The sequence below is a fragment of the Podarcis raffonei genome, chromosome 5 (genome assembly GCF_027172205.1).
Source record: "Podarcis raffonei isolate rPodRaf1 chromosome 5, rPodRaf1.pri, whole genome shotgun sequence".
In the NCBI taxonomy this organism is placed as follows: Eukaryota; Metazoa; Chordata; class Lepidosauria; order Squamata; family Lacertidae; genus Podarcis; species Podarcis raffonei.
Window position 1 is genome coordinate 41,529,907 of NC_070606.1, and position 19,139 is coordinate 41,549,045.

Here is a 19,139-nt window from a genome sequence, read left to right on the forward strand (position 1 = left end):
CTCTATAGCCTTGACTCTTGTTGCTCCATCCTCTTCATTCCTCTCCGTGTTCTGGGAGATTGGGGAGAGAGGGAGGGGAGGAGAGCTGGTCACTGCAGGAAAGGGAGACTCCCTGGATTCTTCAGCAGCCGGACTCATCTCTGCTTCCTTCCTCCAAGTCTGAATTGCTCTCTGCCCCAGCATCTTCCTGCTCAGTAAACCCTGTTGCCTCTTCAGCTTCTGACACCTGCTCCTCCCAGTCTGTCCCCTCTTCTTCCTCTTCCCACTCATTGTCATCCCACCACCAATATCCTGGCTCTGAACCTTCTTCCCATGCAGGATCCCTTGGGGGTTCCCCTGCTGGTGCCTCCCACCCCTCCTCTGCTATATTATAACATTTAAGTAACTGGGAGATCCATTCACAAATCTCTGTTGCCTCTTCTTAGGTCCTGAGAAAACTGGATCTGATCTCAGGCTGTGTTCAGAACATAGCATTCTTTTGTTTATTGAGCCTGTTTTAAGGTGTGTGTTTTCCAAATGAAGTTTCCTCTGTGAGTTTCACCCCACCGTCTTGTTTAATTGCATTGGGCAATATTTTTGAAATCTCAAAACAACAACAACAACCCACTGTTTGGTAGGCTCATGAGGCATTTTGCATTTGCCTTTTCCAAGTTGTGCATAAATGCTTGTTTTTGCTTTCCAGAGACGTGAAACCAGACAATATTCTCCTTGATGAACAAGGTATGGGGGAAATTGCTAATTATGTCTATTGCTTCTGCCTCTGAATAGTCTTCACCCCCTGGTTTTTTTTTTGTCTTTTGCATTCATTTACATTTTCCGATTTATACTGCATTTCTGTGGTTGTGAATGATAAATAGAAGGTTATGGGATCGAAAGCAAATCGATTCCGTTCATCTGCCGTCAAGACTTGTTTCAGTGAAGAATTAGCGGTAATTGACATTGACTGGTAGCTACTATTACTCATTCCGGAAAGCTTTTTCATAAGTGCAGCTGATATGTAATTCCTCTGCTGATATAGAAACCTTGCACAATGGTTGCACAAATGTATTTATACATTTTTTATATAAAAAAAGAAGTTTTGACATCTATGTGCCTGCTTGGGTAGGCAGAGGCAAGAATAAAGTGTTTTGCTGTGATTAAATTTCTGGTTGGCAAGCCAGGAATAAAGGAAGAGTCCACAATTCTGCTTCGTTTTGAGAGGATAAGGGTTGTGGCTTAGTGGTAGATCACATGCTTTGCAGACCAAAGATTCCAGGTTCGATCCCCAGGGAAAGACCCTCACCTGAAACTTTCAAGAGCCACATCCAGTCAGTGTGGTTACGGAATACTCTTTACTGAACTGTGTAGATGATAGGAAGCCATCTTCCGATGACACCCACATGGAGCTTCAACAGAACAGAGGCTTCCACTTTAGCATTTACGAGTATTGGTGTTCATCCTCATGTGGGGCTCTGTTTCTTTATCAACGATCCTATGAATGCAGCACAGCTTTAGAGCAGGAGTTATTCAGAGCGTAAACATATCACCACATGCAGGTTGCTTTCCTGGAGTTCTGCCATCCATATGTGAGGTTTGGGATGTTGGCCTGTCAGGAACTGGTTGGACAATGAGATTATGAGAGGCTTCAGCAGGAGAACCCACTAGGGAAGCTTGAGAAGGGGAAGGCTTTGAGCCAGGGGAGTGGTGGTGGGTCAAAGAAGACAGATCAGAGGATGAAGCTGGGGGCAGAATGGTTGGATGCTGAAGCAAGCAACAGGCTTCAGTGGGTGAGAGGAAGAAGAGGCAGAAAACACTGAAGATGTAGGACAGTCAGCTGAGGAAGAGGTAGGGACAGAAGCTGCAACAGATTCACAGGAGCCTGGCAGTCTTACTGTATTCAGCTTCCCTTCCCCTTGTCTCTAAGGGCTCGGAAAAGGAGACTTAGGTGGAAAAACAGAAAATAAAATACAGGAATGTTTTGTATTAGGGGAAATTGCTCGCAAAAGTGAGTATGTTAGCCAAAACTGCATACAAAGATGTGTTTACTAGGAAAAATTCGGAGTAAAACGTTTCATTATTATTATTTTTTAAAATGCAAATTGATGCCTAAATGCAGAGAACCAAATTTAAGATGGGAAAAATGAGAACTGAAACTGCAAGGTTCACCCATCCCTATCTGCCACAGAGCTATGCAGACTACAGGACCTATCTTGGGCTCCAACTACAAGGGATGATGGCAGACCTCTACCGTTAAAAGCTGTACTTTCCCAACCAGGAGTACTGCAGTGCTTGTGTCCCTCTGTGAAATCTAATGTGCTAAATGGGTGCAAAGACAATGGGGAGGAGAGTCCAACTCCTCCGGCCTTTGGGAGCTTTAAATGCCAATCCCAGACCCAGCTTTACATGGCTTTGGTAGAACCACATTTAAAAACTCTGTTATATTTAGTCTGAGTCATCTTTTCTCTGTAATGAAACTCCTTCAAGAACCAAATAGAGAGGGTGGCATATTTCATCCTTTTCAGCGTGAGCTTTGATTTGATGGCACTTGAATGAATTCATGCAATGTGTGATTCTAATGGTTTGCAATCGACGGCTGGATGATTTGTTCATGTGTCCCCCTGGTGGTGTCTTCAGCTCTTTGCGTGGCTATTCCCTCCCCCTCCCTGCTGCGAAGGAGGAAAAGGGGCGAGCCAAGGGCTGCCCCGACCTTAAGTGCCCCTAGGTCGGCCCGCCCCTGCTGCCAGCCGATTGGCTGAGGCTGCAGGAGATGAATAATAAGAGGGAATCCCTGGTTCCCGCGGGGCTGACACCAGCCCCGCGAGAGTGCGTGTGGGCGGGGTCATGAGCCCGCAACACCCCCCCCTCCTAAATTCGGGAGTGGCTTTTTCACTCAGGCAACAGCACATTCCCATATCAAGTAGCTTTTCACAAGCCAAGAAAGAGAAGTGGCAAAGGTGTGGCCTACTGTGACCCCAGTCTTCTTATAAGCTTCTGTCCTACATGTATACATGCATAAGCCTACATGCATTTAAAGTCCTGTAGCTTATGCGTTAGTTTATCAGCAGAGAAGAGGTTCAAGCAAGCTGGGTTTTTCCTACTCTTGTTCTAAGGAGAATCCTGGGAACAGCATGTCCTTTTGCTAGTGATGCCAAGGAAAAGAGTTAAATGAAAGTGATGCCTGTTGCAGAGCATATTGACGCAGGAGCACAGTTTTCTAAATTACATACCATAAGTTGGCCAAAATACCAAGTTGTCATCTTGACCCATTGTAAAAAAAATCTCAATGGGTCAGAATAAGAACTTCTATACTAAAATTACCACAATTAGTTCACAGTGCAATATGCAGAGGTGCTTCACAATTCTAAATTTACTTAAGATTGTATTATTCTTCCTCTGATATATGTTAATCTGGAATTTTTAAAACAAATACTAGAAAGTCTTAATGGAGCATCCCTCCCTTTTTAAAATGTATTGATGTACAGGTTGAATTCATAAGATAATGAAAAATAATTCCAAATCTAGGCCATTTTTGTGGATCCTTATTCCCGAGTCCTAATTTGCTGTCATCATCTGCAAGCTTCCGCTAAGAAAATACAAATATTTGATATGTATGCATAATAAAGATGTAGGGTGTTTTATTTGCATAACATAAACCACATGGGAACACAGAGTAAGGTTACTTAAACCGACTGAAATCAATATGCCTAAGCAACCATGTTTTGGATTAAGTTCTATTCTGCTTCTAAGATCCAGATTTTTTATGATTCTAGAATTTTTTTTACCGGGATGAGGCAAATGGAAAACAGAGAACACTGGGGAAACTGGGGAAGAGTGGCTTATTGGTGTAAAGAATCCTCATTCCAACCCACTAGAAAGCCTGTGCAATCTTCCTTCAATGGTGGATTTGCCAGATGTCATCCCACACTTTTTTCTGAATTCACAAGGACTAGAAACTTGTGTTTTAAAACGAAAACTGAGTTTTTTTAGCACGCTGAATTCTACAGCAGACACCAGATTCTGTGCATAATGCCTAATAGCCAGACATAATTCTTATAGAGCAGCTTTATTTATCTTAATAAGAGCTAATATTGCTTGCCAGCCAGCTACAGAAAATATTTGGGGATGGTGTGACTACATGCATTAATGTTGTCCTCTGAAGTAGTTTCTTTCTGGACAACTTGGACACTTTGGGTTTTCATTCTAAAAATCTGTGCTGGTTTTCTTCCTTTTAAGGCCATGCACACCTAACAGATTTTAATATTGCAACAATCATCCGTGATGGTGAAAGAGCAACCGCGTTAGCTGGGACTAAGCCGTATATGGGTAAGCCAAACCTTGCCAGTTTTAAATAATAACATATTTTATCATATTCTTCCCACAGAAAACTGTTAGGATTCCCTGTGTAGCTTTCCCCCTGTGCCAGTTAGAACTGACCACCACAAGATCTTTTATTAATGGTGTGGAAACTCAGGCAAAACACTTTCCCCCTGAACAACCAGCAAATATACAAAACTCAAAAACATTGAGCAAAAAATCCCTTCAGACACAATTAAAAACAGCACTTTAAATAACAGGACTGGGAAAAAAAGAAGAGGACTCAGTCAAACATTTGAGTAAATAGCAAAATTTTAGCTGCCTCTGTAAACAGAAAAGCTCATTTGGCAGAGCGTCTCATGGAGTGATCTGGTTTATACGTCATAGTATTCCAGTCTATGGGACATAAACTCCCAGCCACTTTGTTCCTTCCTGTCCTTCTAGCTCTTAGCAGCATCTAAACCAAGGTTTGGCTTAAGTGTGACAGCCAAACCCAGACTTGCGGTTAAGGTTTATTCTTGGTTGCAACTCATGGTTCAGAAGACACACTAAACCAAAGCTTGGCTTAGCTCAGCATGGCACATAAGTTAAGGAGAAAAGCAGCTGCAAGCTCCTCTCTGGGAGCTCACACATTTGCACAAATTAGTCCATTGGGTGTGACTGCAGAGAATGTCCTGCTTCTAGTAACTACAGATCTTGAGTATGGCTTCCATTGATGACTGGAGCATGTGGGCAAGTACATATGGAAGAAAAGAGTCCTTGACGTCCCTAGGTCCTAAGCCAAACTTTAAAGGTCACAATGAGCATATTGATTTGAGCTTGAAAACAACCTATCCCCTCCCCAAGCCTTTGAGGAAAAACATCCCAGAGCTATGTATCTTATTCTTGTTTCAATAGGACTGCAGTCCTGTACCCACTAAACCTGGCAGTAAATTCCACTGAAATGAGTGGGGTGTACTTCTGAATAGACGTTTACAGGAATGAGCTGTTAGTTTACAGCCAGTTTCATAGAAACCAGTAGCAACCAGTGGGGTGGTATTTCTCATCTGGCTTCCTAGCATGAAGGTCATAGCCGGTAAGGGAAGAGGCCAGGCCGCAGGGAGGTTGGCGCATTGTGGGTGCAGCAGCAGAGACAATCAAGTACCCCGACTGCTGCTCCTGCCCCAACCTCTCTCCTGCCTCTCCCTTTTGGTTACCATCAGTGATCCCTGCATTGGGAAGCCAGATGAGCAATGCCACCCCATTCTGCTCTGCTCTGCTCCACTGCCTGCTACTGACTAAAGCCAAAACGGATGGAGGCATTCAACAGTGTCCCCCCCTTCTTTATCTTTTCAGCTCCAGAGATCTTTCATTCCTTTCTGAATGGTGGAACTGGTTACTCCTTCGAAGTTGACTGGTGGTCCCTGGGAGTGATGGCATACGAGCTCCTCCGTGGATGGGTATCCTGTTCTTTAGTGTTTAAAAAAGATAGTTTGGCATTATTTCAGTGCTTCGTGTTCCTCAGAAGTAAGCCTGGGATTCCACTCACCCACCTGCGGTTTTTCAATATCTTTTTTCTTCTTTTTCTCAGAGGCCTTATGACATCCACTCTAACAGCCCCGTGGAATCCTTAGTTCAGTTGTTCAGCACTGTGAGTGTCCAGTACGTAACAGGATGGTCAAAGGACACGGTTGCCTTATTAAGAAAGGTAAATAACTTACTTATCCAGGAAGGGTTGCAATTATTTATTAGCACAATGCAAATAATAAGGGCCTTGATCCAAAGAGACGTGCTCATGCTGACTTGCCTGCATGTTGCTGCACGCATGTATCTGTGATTGCTTGGCCTCCAAACAGATGGCACCCTGTGCATCGTTTCCAGCGCAATGCCAGGAAGCAAGCTATGCATCTCTGGGACTTGAATGCAGAGCTACTCTGCTTGGAACAATATTTGCAGGGCCCTTTTGCTCAGAGGCTTCTCAATCCAGACTATGTGCCACTCCCTCTAGAGAAGGACCATAGCAACGTCCAACCTAGTGGATGATGTAAACTTTCACGAACCTAGTGCCCTTTAGATGTTTTTGACTACAACTCCCATCAGTCTCAGGGGCACCATCTGGAGAGCACCAGGTTGGCAAAGTCTGCTCTAGACTAGGTGCCATCACTGAGATTTGTGGAATTAGCATGCTAAGGAAACGACTATGAAATAGACAAGTGAGGTGATCCTCCAGATCTGCTTTCTGGTGTGACTCGAATTCATTTACAGCAGTTCTCTTTGCAAGGCTTAAATATTACCAGCCAGCAATTATCAGGTTATATTTTTCACTCATAAACATTAGGACTGTGCATGGACATCCCCCCCACAAGATCTACACTGCGGCCCTGTTCTGTGGACCCTGTATCAGACTGGTTTGCCCTGTATGCCACCCACCCTGCCCCAAATCCACCCCAAAGCAATTTGGGGGCAGAGCTAAGGGATTTTACAGGTGTTTTTTTTAAAAAAATGCTACTTCAACATACGGTTAAAATAGGGTTTAAACATACAGTTACGGTTAAAATAGGGTTTAAAAAATATGGTTAAAATATGGTTTAAAAATACATCAGCATTGCACAGGATTGGATCCTCCCACTTAACAGCAAGCAGATCCAATCCTGCATGGTGCTGCTTTGGGGGAAGGAATAATGCAACCACCCAGTTGGTCCCTTATTTTTTTAAAGCTTTTCTTCCATGCCTGGCTATCCTTCCTGCTTGACACCCTGCCCCCCAACAGCTCCAAAGAAGCTTGACTTGGCTTTGGGCTTTGGGCTTTGAGTGAATCCGTTGCACAGCTCTAATAGTGTTAGTAAGAAGCTGTGATTATTATTATTACTTAACAGAGCAATTGTTTACATGTGAACAAGTTCTGATGTACATCCATAATGCCCTTACCTGCAAGGCCTGTCCCCATCCTTTCCCTGTAGGGACTGCTCCCATGTTATAGATCAGGTTCATCAACTGAAATGAAGGAGATAACTGATATGAATATCTGGGTGTGTACAAAATTAATCATTAGCATGATAATTATTCCTGCATGGAAAACAGTAGCCAATTATTGCAACTTCTTGTAAGTTTGGGGTAGAGTGTGGGTGTTTGGAAGCCTAGTAGTTTGTCAGAATTATCACTCTCTCTAATAGTGAATTCAGGTGCTGAGTGCTGACGGCATTGGAGCTACAAAAGGGGGGCGGCGATGGGAAAGAAGAGGGAATGTGCTCGGGGAAACCCCAAGAGTTTTGCAAGTCTAGACAAACTTCAGAAACAAAACCCCTCAAAGGAGAACTGGGCATGCTCAGTAGCCATGGGCTGTCAAGTGTCATTTGGAAAAGAAGAATGAAAAAACCTGCAGTTAGGATGGAATGGAATGTCCTCTAGTACAGCTGGCTGGCTGGCTGGCTGGCTGGAACCTTGAGTACAAGTCCTGTTGTTAGGAGATAAGGATACGTCGCAGCATTCTGTTGCCGGCTCCACCTGTAATATCCTAGAGGCAATGTGGAGGAGAGCAATGCAGGCTTCCAATGGGTTTTCTGTATAGCCCCTTGCACTCAGATAAAGAAACTCATGTTCATTTTTCAGTAACAGTTACCAAGTAATATGTGCCTCATTAGATAACGTTTTCCTATTTCTGTGAGAGAGGAAACTTGTCATTCTGTGTTTATAAATGTTGGATAGTTTTAAAAAGCTAGATTTCAGCATCCTGTTAAATATATATATATAAATGCATAAACCCAACAGTAATAGCAATTGAGCGTCTCCAATGGAAGGTGGACAATATACATAATTAAAGTTTGATTTTTAAGTGGAGTTCCATTATGAAACAATTCCATTGAAACTTGCTCAATAAGAGCACAGATGCCCTCTGCTGGATTTGTGTAGGAACACAGCCCAGTCTTAAAAACAAACATCATCTAGAAAAAAAATGAATATAGCCATAGCAGAAAATAACATTGAACAAATTATGTAAGCACACAATATAAAGCAGTTTTCTACATGCTTTTGCAAAGGATCTGGCCAGCGTATAATCATAATTAGTGTTAACTACCATTCCTTTAACTTTAAAGGGCATATTAAGATTCCCTTTGCAGTGAAGCTGTAGGGGTCAGCAACCTTTTTCAGCCGTGGGCCAGTCCACTGTCCCTCATTCTCCCTAGTGGGGAGCCGGACTATATTTTGGAAAAAGTAATAATGAACGAATTCCTATGTCCCAGAAATAACCCAGAGATGCATTTTAAATAAAAGGACACGTTCTACTCATGTAAAAACATGCTGATTCCTGGACCGTCCGTCGGTTGGATTGAGAAGGCAATTGGGCCGCATCTAGCCCCCTGGCCTTAGAATGGTGGCATGGAAATTGTTGGTTGAGTTGCTAACTGGCAGCGATCAAGCAATCAGACGGCAGCTTTCCTGCTTGCCAAAGTCACTCTGGCTCCACCCAAGAGGTGCATGTGCCACACTTCTGAGTTGGGTTAAATGGCTGGAAGATACAAATTCTGCCAAGCTGGCTTTATCCATACAGTGAGCCTCAAGTTTGGTTTCAGTGCTTTATCAGAACTCACAAAACATGGGAGGAACCAAACTACATATTACACTACATGTGTAGCATGGAGAAGTGGCAGCTAAAAAAGCCAATGCAATTCTGGGCTGCATCAATAGGAGTATAGCATCTAGATCAAGGGAAGTAATAGTGCCACTGTATTCTGCTCTGGTCAGACCTCACCTGGAGTACTGTGTCCAGTTCTGGGCACCACAGTTCAAGAAGGACACTGACAAACTGGAACGTGTCCAGAGGAGGGCAACCAAAATGGTCAAAGGCCTGGAAACGATGCCTTATGAGGAACGGCTAAGGGAGCTGGGCATGTTTAGCCTGGAGAAGAGGAGGTTAAGGGGTGATATGATAGCCATGTTCAAATATATAAAAGGATGTCACATAGAGGAGGGAGAAAGGTTGTTTTCTGCTGCTCCAGAGAAGCGGACACGGAGCAATGGATCCAAACTACAAGAAAGAAGATTCCACCTAAACATTAGGAAGAACTTCCTGACAGTAAGAGCTGTTCGACAGTGGAATTTGCTGCCAAGGAGTGTGGTGGAGTCTCCTTCTTTGGAGGTCTTTAAGCAGAGGCTTGACAACCATATGTCAGGAGTGCTCTGATGGTGTTTCCTGCTTGGCAGGGGGTTGGACTCGATGGCCCTTGTGGTCTCTTCCAACTCTATGATTCTATGATTCTAAGTGGGGTGGGGGAGGCATGCTCAACTAATCATAGGAACAGGAGGTCCCAATTTTCATCATGACTGTGGCACATGGGGACAGGAGGTTTAGCCCTTCTCTCCTCAGCTTCAATGCAGAAAAACAATTGCCCGTCCCCAGCTTAGAAAAAAATTCCCATAGGTGCATTTAGCACTAATGTGTAGTTTTTTCCTTAAAAGTAGAGCACTTGCTCCACATACAGAGGTCCCACGTGCAACTCATAGTTAATGTTAACTATCGTTTATAAACCATAGTTAAAGTTGAAGTGTTTGAAAGATGATCACTTAAATATTGGTTTATTATGTCCTCCTTCCTCCATTAAAGGAAACACAAGCCAGGAAGAGCCACAGTTCGCTCATAGCTCTGTAGTGTTTGGGTGGTGATGGCTCTTTAACCATAGTTAAGGGGAAGGTCAGGGTTTGCACACAACTCTAAGCTATCATTAGCGCTAACCAAGGCTGAGAAAACAACTACCTTAATGATCTATGTTTAACCACAGTTAACCATGGTTAAGCTGCTGCACTGGGTTCACACATGACACTAAGTCACAGTTTAATAAGCCATGGTTTAGCTTAATGTGTGAACCAGACCACTGTGATTAGAAGGATGGCACCTAATGGCAGGGCCAGCCTCGTCTGCAGTGTGGTCAGGTCCTTTTTATTAAGAAAGGTATTTGCCATATCACAAGTTTAGCACTGATTTTGTTGACTTAAAAAAAGATGGTGACTGGATCTACTTAATTTCTTAGCTTTTGTGGGGGATTGTCCTCAGCTATCTGTGATTATAATGTTTCCGTGGTGCACATTTTGTTAATTGGTTTCGAATGTTACTTGTGTCTTGTGTAACATTCTTCATTATGTTTACCATCCATTATTAATATTGTATGGGTTTTTTTTGCTAGGGGTTCTGGGTCTACATTTTGAAAATAAATGAATAGGGTATGCACTGCTGAACATTGAACAGGTTCATAAAGAGATGATTAGCATAAAGATGAGTTATCTGTGAACATATGCTTATGTTCAGTGAAGAAGGTGGCATTGCTTTGCTGCGTCTTCTTCTTCTTCTTCCTCTCCTTCTTCTTCTTCTTCTTCTTCTTCTTCTTCTTCTTCTTCTTCTTCTTCTCGGTACATCTCATGATTAGTATTTATGCTACCAATAACAAAAGGGCTATTTGTCCTCTCTGATCTGTGGCTTATCCCACCAGTGCAGGATTAGTAGAATATTGGCCAATGGAAACATGGAAACCACCAGGGTTATAGGAAGCAAAAGACTAGGTGGATCTTCCACTGAAATAAATGGCGGAATGAATGAACAAAGGAAAAGGCACTATTCAAATAAATGGGAGACAAAATGAATGACATTTTTAGAATGAATATGAACAGGAAACTAGATTTTGTGTCCCCACCCCCTTGAACAGCTCTAGTGAGACTCATGCAGATGCAATAGCCATGTAAGAGAGGTAGTATTAGGAATTGGCCCAGATCAAGGCAGGTTTGTACTGTTCTATCAAAATCAAGCTTTGTCTCATCACTCAACATTTGCTATTTCAGCTTTTGACAGTGAATCCTGAGCACCGGTTTTCTAGCTTAGCTAGCATCCAGACTTCTTCCTACTTATCTAACGTGGACTGGGACGAAATCTGCGAAAAGAAAGTGGAGGCAGGATTTGTGCCTAACGTAAGTCGAAGAGATGAGTACGTTTGTTTCTGTCCCTGATCCCTATGTATTGTGAAGCGGGGGAATGAGAAAGCCAGGGATTTTCTGTTCTGCAAACAAATTTGGCATGCCGCTCAAATTACCTTGCTTGTCAATCGCATGGCTTTGAGGCAATATCCTGGTCTGGTTTTAACAGAAAGGCCGTCTGCATTGTGACCCCACCTTTGAGCTGGAAGAGATGATCTTGGAGTCGAGGCCGCTGCACAAGAAGAAAAAGAGGCTTGCAAAAAATAAATCCAGGGATAATAGCAAGGATAGCTCACAATCGGTACGTGTCCCCTTGCAATTCACCCCCCCAAAACTGATGGAGTGCTGAGTTACTGTGGGGGCTGTTACTTTGCAAAGAATGAGAGACTGGTCTCTGCTAGAGGGTGGCAGTGCTGTTTTTCCTTTCAGCTATGTGAGAATAAAGGGCATTTGCATTCTACCATTCTCTTATTTAATTCCTCTAGGGGGAACCTTTACCAGCCCAAGGGGCTGTCCCAGGGCAACATCCCACAGACCCATGGTAGTGGGTGGGGCCAGAGGCAAAAAGTAGGCGGAGCAATGGGTGTGACTCAGTGGGTGTATACAGTAGGCTACATTCCAGCCATGCAAAAGTCAGAGGATTCTACATACGCTCCTCTGCATCTAGGCAAGCAAGGGTTATGATCACAGTTCAAAAGCCAGAGCTATGTATTATCACTTGGATGAGGGTGTTGAGGAGAACCAGGCAGGGAAGTTTGGCCTGGGGGTGGGGAGTTAGGGCAAGTCCCAAGGGCTGAATAAGGAGACCTGGAGGGCTTGAGGCTCCTCACTTCTGCTCCACCATATTAGGCAATCATGTGAATGCAATGGCAGAGAACTCACCTTCCATTAGGCGATATGTGGCACCAGTTGCTTTGCTACTGGACTACTGCAATGTGCTCTACGTGGGGCTACCTTTGAAGGTGACCCGGAAACTACAACAAATCCAGAATGCGGCAGCTAGACTGGCATAGCTGTCAACTTTTCCCTTTTCTTGTGAGGAATCCTATTTGGAATAAGGGAATTTCCCTTTAAAAAAGGGAAACGTTGATAGCTATGCAGACTGGTGACTGGGAGCGGCCGCCGAGACCACATAACACCGGTCTTGAAAGACCTATATTGGCTCCCAATACATTTCCAAGCACAATTCAAAGTGTTGGTGCTGACCTTTAAAGTCCTAAATGGCCTTGGCCCAGTATACCTGAAGGAGCATCTCCACCCCCATCGTTCAGCCCGGACCCTGAGGTCCAGCTCTGAGGGCCTTATGGCGGTTCCCTCGCTGCAAGAAGCAAGGTTACAGGGAACCAGGCAGAGGGCCTTCTTGGTAGTGTTGCCCTTCCTGTGGAAAGCCCTCCCATCAGATGTCAAGGAAATAAACAACTATCTGACTTTTAGAAGACATCTGAAAGCAGCCCAGTTTAGGGAAGTTTTTAATGTTTGATGTTTTGTCGTGTTTTGATGTTCTGTTGCAAGCCGCCCAAAGTGGTTGGGGAGGCCCGACCAGATGGGTGGAGTATAAATATTGTTGTTGTTGTTGTTGTTGCAGAACTGAATGAAGGAACCAAAGAGAGGCTTCCAAGTTGGTCTTAGCATTTGTGCTATATAAGTCAACTCGGGAGCAGCCAGTATGAGGTGCACTGTTCCCCCAGCTTCCCAGCACTGTGGGCTGCTGCTGTGGGGTGGAGCAGGGAGCTCAGTGCAGTGTGGCACATGGTGGCAGGTGCGTCTGATTGGCTCCCTGCACCTTGCCACTCCCCCTCTCTGTAGTGACGGTGGCCAACAGTATTGGGAGGCTGGGAGAAGACTTGCCTCGCCCCACCAGCCCCTCCTGAGTAAATGTCATTCAGAAATTTTGACAAAAAGTACATGTTAACTGTTTTCTTTTCTTTTATCAGGAAAATGACTACCTCCAGGATTGCCTGGAAGCAATTCAGCAAGATTTTGTCATTTTTAACAGAGAGAAGTAAGTTTAGGAAGATGCTTTAAGGGCAGGGGATGGGGAGAGGGGCTTGTTTTCATTGGCTCCTAAGTTAACTTAAGGAAGCTCATGGGAGAAAAGTTTCCCACCTCTTCCCACAGCAGAGCCCTATCACCCTCCCAAATTGCTCTGGAGCCCCTCCTGACCCCCCCCCCAAGGCTTTTCTTGGGACACTGGGAAGTATTGAGAGGGCGTAAAGGGGAGAAGACTTTCCTTCAATTCATTTCCTTAGGCTAGCTTACCACAGCACCCAAGCCGCTGAGCAGGATTTGAATTGGGTACAGAGTTAACCTCCTTATGCCAGCCAACTGATGTCCTCCAGATGTTTTGGACTACAACTCCCATCATCCCTGATCATTGGTCATGCTGGCTCGAGCTGATGGGAATTGTAGTCTAAAACATGTACTGTAGTGAGAATCTGGCTAGGGAAGGCTACTTTGTGCTATAGGTGGTGAAGAGGGAGAAGGGGATGCTGTTATTACTAGCAGACCTACCAGGTTATTACTGTTATTACTAGCAGACCTACCAGGGCCAGATTTTGAATCAGTTAGCTATCATGGCACTAACGACTGTTCATATACAAAAATTGCATGTATGCCTCTGTTCATCGTGCAAGTATCATTTTTTAACCTAAGTGACAATGCAATGCGAATTGTGGTGTTTTATTTTTTAAAGTATTCCACAAGGATGTTCTAATTAGGAAGAGGTGGCATACGACACAAACAGCCTGAGGTCAGCTAGTTTACAATTCCCTACAACTTTGAGGCAATCAAAATGTCAGAAACTTGAACAAAGAATGGATCATACATAATTCAAAAAAGAGATTTGTGCAAAATGACAGAAATGCAGGAAGAATACCAGACAGCTTGGTCTGAGATGAAGTTCCTTTTTAAAAAAAAAAAAAAGTGTGTTAGACCCAAGTTGTGCTGGCATGATTTAAATCATTCAAACAGGGTAGGAGTCATTTCACAGAAATAACCTGCTGTGCGAATTCTCTGTCCTCTCCATGGTTGCATTTCAAGAAGCAACATGATGGAAGGTGATGTGAAAGGAGTTTCTAAATTGATTAAATTAATTAAAAGTGATCAGCATTCTCTGAGTAAACCCTCAAAATGTCCTCACGAACGCCCTTTTTACAAGTCCTGGCCCCAGAGGCCACAATCAGCTAAAAGGGAGGGCTTGAAACTCATACCAAATCTCCCTAAATATACACATTTTAAACCCCCATTTTAAAAACCACATGCTTCATCTCAAAGCACCACTTCCGTAACCTCGTTTTCACATGGGCATGATAGCCTTACTTCTCTCTCTCTCTCTCTCTCTCTCTCTCTCTCTCTCTCTCTCTCTCTCTCTCTTTGTACAGGTTGAAGAGGAGCCAAGATCAAATGAACGAGTCCATTTCTCCTCCTGAAACCACCGACGAAGCTGAGACTGAAACAGAATCTGAAAATTCCAACCTGAATATGTGTAGCTCAGTATGTTCTTCCACAGGCAGCAGCTAGGACTACAGAGAGGAGGCAAAGGGGCCGGGAGCTTGCGCACCTCTTGAATAAATCATTCTCAGGTTGCACTGACAAGCAGATGACAGGACACTGAGTACCTTGGTTGAAGAAAAGAAGAGGAGTCACACAAAACAACACTGTAGAGCCGCAGCAAGAGGCACATAGTTCTTACAGAACTCATGGATTTTTTTCCCCTTCAGAAAGGGATCGCCTCTTTTACCCAATACTTTGCTATGCAACACTTTGGTGAAAACCGTTCCATTTCTTCCTTTGCTCTTTTCTTTTCGCAGGGACAGACAGTCGAGTCTGAAGGATATTGGCAAGGCGATAAGGGTTCCAGACCCAGTTCCAGCGTAGGTCCAAGAGAATGCAGATTGAAAGCATGCATAGTGGTCCCAGAGGACTAGGAAAGGGGGCAAAAGCCACTGGAAGCTCACTGTTATGGGACCGTCCTTAATATGCCAGCTAAGGCTCATGCATGCAAAATTGTCTCTTGGTATTTTCAGAGCGTTAGAGAGTTCTTACGGACCATGGCAGTTGCAAAATACTTGTATGTTCATCTGGGACAATACAGTGACAACTTGGCCATACATGATTTTCAGAGAGCCCAGTCTCAGCATTAATGGATCCTTTCCAATGGTCCTGTCCAGGGCCAGATATGCTGGGTTTTTGCAGCATGGAATTTTAAAATGGTTTTGCTGCAAGGTAGAGTGTTTTCCTAAACATGCCGAATTGTTTCACAAAGCTATCCTTACTTAACAAGGAGCTGTTTAAGCTACAAGCATATTAATAGAGGTTAGTGTTTTCTTCACTCATAATGAAGGAGCAGGGCACTAGTTTGGCTGGATGTAGGTGAGATAGCTATAAAGCAATGCCCTAGTTATGCAGGAAGTGATGCATTGATGCGCTTTTTTTTGTCTGTGTCATTCTAAGTGTATTTTAATGTATTGCATAGGATGTCTGTCTCAACTTCTTGCGAGGACAGGAGAGGTCCGATGTTTTCTCCAGTTGTGGATATTGCCTTTTTCAATGTTTCAGAAGCCCTTTTCTTCCCTATCCTGCAATCCTGTTCACACTTACCTGGGAATCAGCTTCATTGAACTCAGTGGGACATAGTTCTGAGTAGACTTGCATAGGATTGCACTGCCAGTGGGCTTTAGGTTACTCTGATAAAAGCGCTTAGAACCCCTGGTTCTAGGACAGTAAATATATGTGTTGTACATAAATATCGTAAGTGTTTTAATGCAAAGCTGTACGTTACCAGCTGTCTATGAGATTGCCATGTTTGCATTCCAGTTGTGTTTTCCTGTAGGAACGTGAACTTAGCATGCTTTTACTTTCAAGACATTTCTCCCTCGCCCTGCTGTTTTATTGAGGCGCCTGCTACAGGCCAATATGCCAGGGTTGGAACCAAGGTCCTACGAACACAGGAACCAATTTACAGCCTTACTTACGAAGCTACAACTACCTCTGTAGCAGTGCTGTAACAAGTTCCTTTATATTCCATCACTGCTAAGGAACAGGGATTTGCATGGAATTCACACCGACTCCCTTAGCGTGGGGTTTCCACGAATATTTTTGGTCTCGATGGTTTGCTTTCCATTTTAATTTCCACAAACGCAGCACACGGCATAACCGGTGTGGAGCAATTTTGTACAGACAACAACCAAAACGTAGTTGCCTTTTCCACAGTTTTATGTGGAGTTTGGTTAGGAAATGAGCATTGTGCACAACCAAAATTTCACGAAGAACAAAATTCAAGTTTGCTGGTGGAGTACAGTGTAGGGGTATTCAAAGAAGCCAAAGTTTTTCCTATCAGTTCCTCTCCCTAGCCCAAACCAAGGGAATGGCAGCCCCCCCCCCGAAACTCTATTCACTTTTGGAAGGGGTAGCACAGTCTCACAATACCTGGTGCTACGCTGGTACTGCAGGAATATCACGCTGCAGGTGTTGCCATCTATGCCAGCAGAAGTGTTTAGAGTCAAAGCGCCAACTCGGTTAGTCAACTGATTCGGCTGCATTAGCACAAGAGACTTCGCGGCACACATACTCCAGCTTGAATCCCACACTTAAGTGTGGGTTGGCAATTGCTTGCTCTGTTACTCTGCTGTGATGAATTCATCAATCGCAGATTTAACATGCTGAATTATTCATCCTTTCCTCCAAGTGGACTCTTGGAAGGAGTGTATTGCTGTGCACCTACCATTGTGTCGAAGATTCTGCCATGATTTTCTTAAAACAACAACCCTGATACCATCTAAAAACATTATCTTCATTCAAAATGAGCTAATAGATATTCTTCTTCTTCTTATTGGCTACTTGATTCATGGAAAAGCGGCATCTGCTCTGTCCTTTTAAATTGGTGCCGTGCCGCTTTAAGCAAAGAATCCTGGGAGTTGTAGTTTGTTAAGGGTGCTGAGAGTTGTTAGGAGACCCCCCTTGTGGAGTTGCAATCTCCAGGGTGATTTAGCAGGGTGATTTCCTTCTTCCCAGGAAAGCTACACTTCCTCCCTGTCCTTGAGTCATTTATTCTGCCAATACTGTACTGCATTCCTGATACACAATATAGCACACTGACTTTGAGGAATCGAGGGTTTGATTGAGGCACAATCTTTTAGACGAGGAATTTATGTATTTTTAAAGCCTGTTCCTATGTACTTTACTAAAGCGATGTACTTTTCCTTTTCACTATAATACCTGGTACGTGTGGGGTGCAATCACAGGGACCTGTGGTTTCTAAGAAATAACTCTAAAATAAATGCTTATATTGAGCACAATGGTTATTGGTATCAATCGTCAGCCAGCAAGTGAAGAACTGGCTTGTTTCAGCAGTTAGAATTTGTTGTGTATTTACAAGCAGGTAATCGAATCCGCTTTGGTGTGGACCGTGGCTATTGTAAAACATTCCAATGGGGGTGGGCGCTAAGGTCCAAAAAGCAGCCCGTGCCCTGATCATTTGTCTGTAAATTTTGCATACCAGTAAATATGTGAGTTAATGCCTCTCACTCTTGTTGATGGTGAATCACTATAAATGCTGAAAGGGACCAAGACTTGGACAGAAGCATTCTTGTTGATGGAAGCAAGAATGGTGCCATACAATAAAAACATGAGACAAGCCCTGCTGGCTCAGGCTGAAGTTCCATCTAGTCCAGCATCCTCTTCCCAAAGTGGCCAGGTGCCTGTGAGAAGCCCACAATCAGAACCTTGGTCAAATGTATACCACTTGGTCAACCACATGGAAAGGCCTATTGCAAAGAAAGCCCACATAGTACAATCTAGATGTCATTTGATTACAACTTCCCATCAGTTCCAGCCAGACTGGCTAATGGGAGCTGAAATCCCACAATATCTTGAAGGCACCAGACTGGCTGCTCTGGTACAGTGGACCAAGTGTTGACTGGTAGGGTCCAATGCCAACTTGGCTGTGGGGCTAATCAGCCAGTCCCTATGTCTCAGCCCAACTGACCTCACACGCTTTCTGTGAGAATAAAATGGGACCGGTCGCATGTATGCCGCCCTCAGTTTCTTTGGTGGAAGGCTGCAAGCCAACCACAGTTTTTTTTTTTTTAAAAAAAATAATAATACGGTGGAGAGTTAGCAAGAGAAGCCTGGGAGGTAAAATAGTAGCAGAGCTTCTAGTGTTGTAGGTGAGCTGGCAACTTCACATTCAGGTTATCTTGATGTGATTTTGGCCCTCACATCTGAACATTTCACCGTTATGGTAAGATATAAACACACACACACACACACACACACACACACAGAGAGAGAGAGAGAGAGAGAGAGAGAGAGAGAGAGAGAGAGAGAGAGAACCATATATCATATGGTGTTTAATGAACGCAGTAGATGGGGCTTGCAGATCTCTGAATTAGGAGCTCACTTGGTACAACCTGAGCTACAGTCAGCCGCTTCTCGAGTTTATCAGCAGGAGCCATCATTGTACATGCAAACTATTCATGGGGATAAACCTCAGAGAAGTACTATTTAAAAACAAATGCAAAACACCTATGTTGGCAATAGAAAGCTAAGGTGCCAATGGGATCTTGATGGATCGAGGGTGACTATTCTTTTGTCGGTTTATTACAGTACAATTTTACTTTGTAAAATATCTTTGTAAACAAGGTTCGTTCATTTCTGTAAGTTTTACTGCATGAAAAGGAACAGTCTGTTCTAAGAGGACGTTTCAGTTACAGCAATATGTTGTGGGATTGTTTTTATTTTGGCAGGTATCTGCAGAAAAGTCATTGCATTTGTGGAGTAATAAATGTGTTTTGGTTTTTTTAAAAAAACAGAACTGAACGTTAACATTTATTTATAGGATTTTTAAAAAACAACAACACAGCAGCAACCTGCAATGGTGTGGCAAGTAGAAAGTGGTCACTGAAGAG

At 43.7% G+C, this 19,139-nt stretch overlaps 1 protein-coding gene and 1 long non-coding RNA gene across 4 annotated transcripts in view; one reads left to right on the plus strand and one right to left on the minus strand.

Moving 5' to 3' along the window:
- Positions 1-18,313, plus strand: part of STK32C (serine/threonine kinase 32C) — a 158,397-nt gene extending 140,084 nt beyond the window's left edge. For all 3 annotated transcript variants that reach the window (XM_053388819.1, XM_053388820.1, XM_053388821.1), the window contains 8 exons: positions 683-720; positions 4,213-4,302; positions 5,629-5,732; positions 5,864-5,980; positions 11,101-11,226; positions 11,402-11,533; positions 13,167-13,234; positions 14,613-18,313. In XM_053388819.1, coding sequence (XP_053244794.1) covers positions 683-720; positions 4,213-4,302; positions 5,629-5,732; positions 5,864-5,980; positions 11,101-11,226; positions 11,402-11,533; positions 13,167-13,234; positions 14,613-14,751 — 814 coding nt within the window. In that variant the 3' untranslated portion in view covers positions 14,752-18,313. The remainder of the gene's footprint in view (positions 1-682; positions 721-4,212; positions 4,303-5,628; positions 5,733-5,863; positions 5,981-11,100; positions 11,227-11,401; positions 11,534-13,166; positions 13,235-14,612) is intronic.
- The window catches only part of LOC128414096 (uncharacterized), a 270,502-nt gene that overhangs the window by 240,773 nt on the left and 10,590 nt on the right, over positions 1-19,139 (minus strand). The gene's annotated exons all lie outside the window — the stretch shown is intronic.